Source organism: Littorina saxatilis, linkage group LG17 (assembly GCF_037325665.1).
Source record: "Littorina saxatilis isolate snail1 linkage group LG17, US_GU_Lsax_2.0, whole genome shotgun sequence".
NCBI classification, from domain to species: Eukaryota; Metazoa; Mollusca; class Gastropoda; order Littorinimorpha; family Littorinidae; genus Littorina; species Littorina saxatilis.
In genome coordinates this window covers 6,971,296-6,980,322 of record NC_090261.1, presented here as the reverse complement: position 1 = coordinate 6,980,322, position 9,027 = coordinate 6,971,296, and the positions used below count along the sequence as shown (strand labels likewise).

At 40.0% G+C, this 9,027-nt stretch overlaps 1 protein-coding gene across 1 annotated transcript in view; it reads right to left on the bottom strand.

Annotated features, from left to right (window-relative positions):
- Positions 1–378: 378 nt before the first annotated feature.
- LOC138951642 (uncharacterized) overlaps positions 379–9,027 on the bottom strand; it is a 35,512-nt gene continuing 26,863 nt past the window's right edge. Inside the window, exons 5-7 of the mRNA XM_070323180.1 lie at positions 6,121–6,266; positions 4,576–4,708; positions 379–2,042 (exon numbers count right to left, since the gene is read on the bottom strand). Coding sequence (XP_070179281.1) covers positions 1,833–2,042; positions 4,576–4,708; positions 6,121–6,266 — 489 coding nt within the window. The 3' untranslated portion in view covers positions 379–1,832. The remainder of the gene's footprint in view (positions 2,043–4,575; positions 4,709–6,120; positions 6,267–9,027) is intronic.

Below are 9,027 nucleotides of genomic sequence, written 5' to 3'. Positions count from 1 at the left end.
ATGAGAGAGTGTGTTTGTGTGAGACTGTCTTGCTATGTTTCTGTGAGAAAGGATGAGAGATCAAGTGTGTTTGTGTGAGACTGTCTTGCTATGTTTCTGTGAGAAAGGATGAGAGAGTGTATTTGTGCGAGACTCTCTTGCTATGTTTCTGTGAGAAAGGATGAGAGAGTGTTTGTGTGAGACTGTCTTGCTATGTTTCTATGAGAAAGGATGAGAGAGTGCGTTTGTGTGAGACTCTCTTGCTATGTTTTTGTGAGAAAGGATGAGGGAGTGTGTTTGTGTTAAAAAGGATGAGAGAATACATGTGTTTGTGTGGAAAAGGATGATTGTGTTTGTGTGAAAAAGGATAAGAGTGTGTTTGTGTGAAAAAGAAGAAGAGAGTGTGATTGTTTGAAAAAGGAGGGGGGTAGGTTTGGCGAGTGTTATGCAAGGGGCTGTAAATTGTACTCAGTAACACAAGAAATTGCAAGACTTTTGTCAGTTATTCTCAGACGGTTTATCTTATTTTTTATATACACTGACAACATTAATCAAAACATATATATGATGAAAAAGCATATTTCTTCGTTTTGGTTTAAACAGTGTTTTATTTCAATTACAAATTTTCAAAGCCACGAAAAACATGTTTTAACGAAGGAGCACAACAAGATAAACTTATACACGAGCTCTTAGAGACAAAATAATGAATTGGCGGACGATATTGTAAATTCTAAATTCTACCAATCAAAACAACAATAACAAGAATAACGAGAACAAAAGTAGTACTTCAACAACAACAACATCAGCACACAAAATGGAGTATTACTTATATATATAAATAAATAAAGAGAGAGAGAGAGAGAGAGAGAGAGAGAAACAATGCAATTTCTAACCAAAAAATAACAATTTATTCAATCTTAACCAAAACGTTTACTGTCTAAAATAAATCTCTGAATCTGATAAAATATCGCTTTGTTTTCACACAGAGACTTGTTGCTATTGCTGTACATAACACAGAAAACAGAAATATCACTATAATCAGGCAAAGTCTTGATAGTGGTCGCTCTGACATTTTCATATCATGGATAATCAAATAAAAAGTTTGCAATGTTCAAACTGAAAACCGCACCTGCAGGAAGTGTCATTTGTCAAATGTCGCTTATACAGATCTCCATTTAAATTGCTAATCTCTAATCTTTATTTGCTATGAATAATTTCAGCTGTTCGGTCATTTGAGTAATAGAACGGGGGAGTAACAGGGTCATCTCTAGACAAAAATCTTTTAAAAGAGCCAACAGAACTTGTTTGTTTTACACTGTCAGGAAGTTCATTCCATAAGACTGAAGAAGAAGGGAAACAGGAATGTTTATACAACTCAGTTCTGCAGCGTGAAATTTGTCTATCAAATGGTTTACGTCGGTGATAGGGATTCACTGCCGAAATAAGAGGTGGAAGATAACCAAGCAAATAAGCTGGCACCATACCATTTACTAATTTATAATACAAAATCAATTTGTGTCTTCTTCGTTGGAATACAATAACATGTTGTTTTATTAAAGACACTTTCGTTCAGAGTTGTTTAGGTATAAACACATGTCAAATCACTACGTAGCCTTTGAGAACAATTACACAATAACTTTTACAATAACTCCGATCATCAGTACAGAACACAAAGTCTGACTAAGGAAAACGTCTGGCTTGTGAGTGGGTTCTTCTAAAGTACGATGTTTGCACGACGGACAAGATAGATATGTACCTGAATAAACTAGGCACTGTGAAAACAGTTACGACGAACTCGGAGCAAAACGTGCAGATATATACCGGCACCGGGTACGTCAGGTTCCTTGTTCGACTTATTCGCTTGAAGTTGCTTCTCCGTCTGTCAAATCATATGGTTTCCAGTTCAACGTATCAGCTACATCAATCACTGACCACCACTCCTCTATGCGACTGAAGACTCTATCTATGTCTTCTTCTGTTGCATACGCGTACGCTTTCAATTGAAGCTTGAAGTCCTCCTTGTTCTTCTTTACCACCAGGTACAGCCCCAAGACTCGGTAGGCCTGAATGCAGAGAAAGTACAATGTAAACCTCTTTCAATACGATTTTCCTATTTTAAACATTGCTTAGAAAAGGCAACTTAACGCACGCACGTATGTACGTACGGTTACACACGCACGCACACACACACACACACACACACACACACACACACACACACACACACACACACACACACAGATAATTTCCTGTTTCTGTCTTTCTTCTAGATCTTCTATTTCCTTCTTGCTTTTATTCTTAGCTTTCCGTGCTAACCTTCACTTCATAAATACACCTGCATTTTGTGCTGAAAGAGGTAGATAACAATAGTTTCCTAGTTTCAAAATGGCAGACTTTGGTGTCCTTTTTGGGAATTTTTTTAACCCGCCTTTGCATTTGCCTAAGAACAAATATGTTGCTAATTCTTGAAAGTTACACTAAAGCTGATCATTGGCGTCAATTTCAGTTCTGGGGGGTGAAAACACAAGGAGAAAACAACTTAGAAACGCGGCTGTTTTGTTGGGATATGAGGTTTTTTTAGTGTTTTCCTTTCTTTATTTTATCTCAGAAATGTGTATTAATCTTTTTTTCAGCAGGTTGTTTGTTCCAGATTCGAAATGTTGCCTGCATTGAACTTTTCCTTCTGTTTAAGAACATTTGATAATGTGGTGGCTGGGATCTGGAAATCTTCAGCAATGACCTTTTTCAGTTTTTGCGGATTTTGTTCAACGTAGCTCTTCAGTCATTCAGATTTTCCTCTTCAGGGAAAGCGATCGATGCCCGCTTGTTTTTGTCAGCCATTTTGACTGCGACTGAGGAAGTGGAATGGGCACTTCTTCTTCTCTTCTTCTTGGCGTTCGCAGAGGTTACACGATCAGTCCAGCACTGGTGATAAATGTTGTCGTTTTCTCCAACTCCTGTCGACTGCCGTATAGTTTGGTCTGCAAGGGAGTTGGTGACGGCCACACTTCTTTTCGTTCCTCATCTAGTAAGGGACATCGCTGTAAGATGTGTTCCGCTGTTTGGTCTTCTTGACCGCAGGCACAGGTTGGTGATGGCGCCAGCTTGAACTTTCGGTTCATGTGAGCATTGAGCCTGTTGTGGCCAGTACGCAGCCTGATGAGGTTGACTTGCTGCTCTCTGGACATTGTGTGGTAGTCATCTCTGTTTGTCCTTGGCCTCATCAATGCCTTGATGATTGTCTTCTGCTCACTAAAGCTGACACTGTTTTCAGGTTGGTCTTCTACGGCTCCTTCTTTTGCCAGTTCATCTGCCCTTTCACACAATATCCACTGACCGGCCGAGTCTGACCCCCGAAAACTGAGCAGACTCTCTTCAAGTATATCCAAGCGAAAATCTTCCATGGGACAACGAATCGACCTTACTCACAAGCAGTTTTTATGGGGGAGAAAACCAAAATGTCGAGGACCAAAAGTTTGAGGCACAAAAGGTCGAGGACATTTGGTCGAGAGTCAAAACGTCGAGGGTGACAAAATGTCAAGTGCGACTAAAGGTCGACAGCAAAAGGTCGAGCTGACAAAAGAACTAGAATTGAAAGATCAAAGAATTGTGAATATGAGATTTTTGATGAGGTTCTAGGATGTTTAGAATCTGCCATTTCTTTGTGAACTGTTTCGTTGCTACATTGTAATTCTGTTTTCATTGCCCCCCCTCCCCCCCCCCCCCCCCCCCCCCGGCACACACACAAGATCCGTCCAAACAGCACCAGTTCACAGATGACTGACACGATCTTCACTGTCATAGTCACCTGTGGGTATGGAATTGTCTTTATTTTTCTGTGACTCAAAACACTGTTCTTGCTAACATGGTATGATTTACTTGAAAATATTATGAAGCATAAAATAGGCACATTCTATGCAGCATTTGTCTTGCAAATCAATTATTATTTAATCAAGATATTCCCAAGAAAATAAATAAATAAAATACGACGGAGACAATGGGGGTACAAGAGGAAAAGGAACTCGACTTCTTCAATGCTAGACATTCGATCCCTCGACCTTTTGTCGCATTCGACCTTTTGAATTGTCACCCTCGACGTTTTGACATTCGACCAAATGTCCTCGACCTTTTGAACCTCGACCTTTTGCTCATCGGCTTTGTGCTCATCCGAGCTTTGTAAGTCATAACAAAGAAGACCTTCTCCGGAGATTTCCCTTTCTTAAATATAAGGGAGCTTTCTTATTAGTTGACTTCTTAAAAGCGGGCCCGTCTGTAATTCACTGCTGTCGCTTTTAATTAAGCGTTGTTGACTATGACTGTTGATGTTAATGCTTGTATAACTGTGTTTTAATTTTAAATGTGTCAAGCGCAAAGAGCATAATTGTAATGTTATGATGTTGCGCTATATAAATGCTCATTTATTTTTATTATTATTATTTAACAAACCTGCTGATTACTTATGAGGGGTTTAAAAAAGAAAGTACTACAAAAGCCATTACCAATAAGGGTTACAAATATATTTGAAAGCTACTTATGCCTTAACGTGTACTATGCTACATTTTTAATTGTTATTCCTTAAACGTTGAAATCGCTTACGTGTTCAGAAGTAGATTTTTCATCTGTCGGTTTTATCTGGATGACTGGTTTCCCGGGATGGTCCGTATTCAGTTTATTTAGCCACTCTGTCACAAAATGCCCAAGCTGTTGTTGAAGTTCAACAGCTTTTGAACTGAAAGCAAAACTCAAAATTTAATTTTGAAATTGTGTGTGTCCACTTTACCGACCATTTTTGCCGAAGTCCATGACTGTGATGTGTTTTGTTTTGTTAAAAATTACAACGTTTCCAATACCTTACTTTTTTTTTGACTCACCCGAGTAATTGAGCACTTCTAAAACTTTGCACACTTTTAGGGCTGGGTGATCGCACGAAGTGACCCCCGTTTGGTTAACCCTCGTCAAATGTTGGGGCCACAGCAGGATTATGTTCGTTTCATAAAAAAACTTAACGTTGAGGTTATCTCGGATGTTTTCAAAGCTAGTGCCAATATTTGCGCAGAACTAGAAACATTATCACCATCTGAGTACAGCTAATCAACCTCAGGATCAGATGAACTCGCTGTGCTGAAATATCAGCTTGCAAAAATTCCTGACTGTCAATTGCGAAAGTTTGCTATAATGGCGAACAGAGCACAGGCGCACCAAATTTTTTCAGGAAAACCAGGGTCATAGCAAGCAAAGTATTGATCGTTTTAAAAATCTGTCACCATGCAACGATAATCAAATCAATAAACAGTTAGTGTTGTTATTTTGAGTGCATAAAAGGGCTTGTCCTTAAAATAAAGTAAATGGGAATTTCCGTAGCGAGTCATCCGAAGATATCTTCGGATGGTCAAGGGAGTAAACTAGTAAGAGTTAACAACAACAAACAATGTTCTTCAAAATTTGGTGGATGTTGAGTATGTCAGGCTAGTGGTGGTGGTGAGAAGGAGCTTGGGGGTTATGCAAGTTTGCGGTGGGATCATAGGTAGTATAATCCTCCTTTTAAGATCTACAAAACCTTAAGAAAATCGTGTCTTAAAATGAGGGTAAACTTACTGAGGTTATGAACAGAATATCTTATGAAACAGGTCTTGAAAATGTCTTGTTTGGGGTCTTAAAAGGGAGGGAGTCTTCTATGGGGTACGGTGGTTCAGGGAGGGGCGGGGGGGTAATGAAGGCGAGTCGGGTGTAAGCATTTGCTTTTCTTGTTTATTCTTGTTTTGGGAACGTTAGCAGTTTGTCTGTTTTTGGATTTTATTACCCAAGGTTATTCTGAAAATTCTATTATAGTTTACCATTAACCTACTAAGTGTAGCAGATTCATTCAAGAGGACAGTACTAACTGCCCGGGATAATAAAAAATAAAAACCAATGGCTTCGCTATGTGATTAATATAAGGACAGTGTTGATATATTCTTCAAATTCATATTTAAATAGCGGAAGTGAATACACACAATCGAATGAATTTCAACTCCAATGCACAAAGTTAAGAGACGTGCGTTCTAAAAATTATTAAAAAAAAGTATACATAAACATATAAAGCAAATAATTTATGAATATTGTTTTAAAAGCATAATGATTTTGTTAAACCGTGACTCTCACTTGAAAAGATAAGCGCTGCATTCCTTCAAACAGTCGTAGCACTCCTTTGCCTGAGATTCCTTCGAGAGACTTGTAATCTTCAGCCAGCTGGTGAATTTGCTTTCATCCTCCTCCCCCAGAAGATAAGCGCCGAACACTGACTTCGGCTGCACATATTTCACAGAACAAGACAGTTTTTGTTGACACAATCTTTTCGAAATGAAGCGTCACCAATTTTTTTTTTGCACCAAAATATGTTGGCATGAATAAGGCGATTTATGGCACCTCTTTGCAGCACCCTTCATTGCACACACTATCACGGTCACACAGTGAAGGAGGAAAAGTCAGCACCTCTAAAACAGACGTTACGAAATCAATGACAGAGAGAGTTACACCAAAAGTAGTGACTATGCTTGGCTCTTTTTCCCTGAGCACGCGCTCGTCACAAGTTGCTTGTCAGACGCACGTCATGACGTAAAAAGCGCTGTAAGATGTCTTCCCCGACCCGAAGCCAGGCAAGCAGGAAGATTGGGGGTGACAGCTTTCCTGACCTTGCCGCCCGCCACCTCAAAAACACAAGTCGGCGCGGACGGGAAGCGGACGGCGTGCGCAAGAAATCAATTCTTAAGAGATTGCCTTCATCAATTTCCCTTCACCTCTCCCCCCCCCCCCTCCTTTTCTCAACAAAGCAAGTACCTTCTTGCTATACCTCATGTCATCGAAGCCCCCATGTCTCTTTTTTTCGTGCTTCTTTCCTTCCGTGTTCTTTATCCTTTCAACCACTCACTCACACCAACAATGAGCCCCTTATAAAATGCTATTGTGTAGTTTGCAACGTTTGCAGCTACCTTGTATCAATCATTAAACAATGAGTTCAAAACTAAACCTCTTGAAGTCAAGTTGAAGCATGGTGCTGCAATCCTGACAACAGTTTGTCACGGGTCGCCTTGAAGCAAAGGCAAAGCAGAGAAACAGAGAACAAGGGAAGTGGGCAAACAGCGAAAGGAAGTAAAATCCGCCAGACCTATGAGTACAAATCAGAATTTTTAAAAGGCAGCATTGTTCACCCTTTGACCAAGCCTCAAACATCATTTTTGTGAACTGAAATTCGAACCATGAAAAAATAGTCATATTCTACCTACAAAAGCCAGGGGTGTGTGTGGGTAAGGGGTTCTTAAACAAGTCGCGTAAGGCGAAATTACTACATTTAGTCAAGCTGTCCAACTCACGGGATGAAACTGAACGCACTATATTTTTTCACCAAGACAGTACAGCTTCGTCAATCCCCGCGTGAAGGAAATCGCTCACCTTCCACGTGCAAAACGTAGTGATATTGACTCGTCAGATTAGCGCGGTAGCGTATTGTGCTAAGCAGGAAAGCGCGCTTTTCTGTATTATTGTTAACTTTCTGATCTTGTTTTGAATACAACCTATCATATCTATATGTTTTTGGAATCAGGAAATGATCACAAATAAGATGACATCATTTTTGGATCGATTTCTTACATTTTAATCGTAAGACTAATTATTCTATTTTCGTTAATTGTGATCACATTTTAAGAGTAAACATGACATATGTATATATTTTTAGATTCAAAATGTGATGAAGAATACGATGCAATCAATTTTAACTCTGTTTGCGAAAAATCGTTTTTAATGACAACTTTAATGAGCAAACTGATTAATTAAATTTTAAGCTTCCAAGCTGAAATGCAATGCCAAAGTCCGGGCTTCGTCGAAGATTACTTGACCAAATTTCAACCAATTTGGTTGAAAAATTAGAGCGTGACAGTGCCGCCTCAACTTTCACAAAAAGCCGGATATGACGTCATCAAAGACATTTATCGAAAAAATGAAAACTGTATCTGGGGATACCATATCCAGGAACTCTCATGTAAAATTTCATAAAGATCGGTCCAGTAGTTTACTCTGAATCGCTCTACACACACACACACACACACACACACACACACACACACACACACATACACCACGACCCTCGTCTCGATTCCCCCCTCTACGTTAAAACAGTTAGTCAAACCTTGACTAAATGTAAAAAGGGTGGTAGGGGGGTCCACTGAACCAAGAACTTGCTGCTTCCTGGTTGTGACATGATACTCTTGTAAACAGGCTGACAGCGTTTGATTGCAGTACAGCGTTGTCTGCGATCAAAGGACACCCGTGGTCTTGCCACCATGCAGACAAAAGTGCCTGAGTGTGGGCCCTGCCATGACAGGTGTATTTGGGTCAAAATGACAGACTAAGGGTCTGTAAAAGATGTCCTTTCTTGAGGGGTGTTCTCTCAGCAGTGGAATCTCATAACACAGGTAAAACTGTACCCAGCTTCAGAACAATCAGTGCTGGGTGCACTCCTAAGGTTGCTCGTCCATTAGAAATTTCTTTCGCTGCAATTAACTTGGCCGACCTTCACCTTAACATTATCACAATTGTAGTTGCAATAAAACAGAAAGCGAAATCTAACATCAAAAAAGCCCCCCCCCCCCCCCCCCTCCCCCATCAAGCTAACTGATATCAATATAAGGAGTGTCACATGAGTTTGTAAAATGTGAGAGGAAATAACAGTTGAGACTTAAGGCTCATTCAGTTCAGATCTCTCTAACAGTTTCCTCTTGCAATGCCCTACTTAGAAAAAAAAGACATAATTCAAATGCATAGCTTGAAAAGACTCGAGATTTTAGTGTCTTTAAAAGAAAGAGAAACAAGTCGCGAAAGGCGAAAATACAACATTTAGTCAAGTAGCTGTCGAACTCACAGAATGAAACTGAACGCAACGCAACGCAGCAAGACCGTATACTCGTAGCATCGTCACTCCACCGCCCGTGGCAAAGGCAGTGCCAGTGGAATTGACAAGAAGAGCGGGGTATTCGTTGCGCTGAGGAGGATAGCACGCTTTTCTGTAGCTCTCTT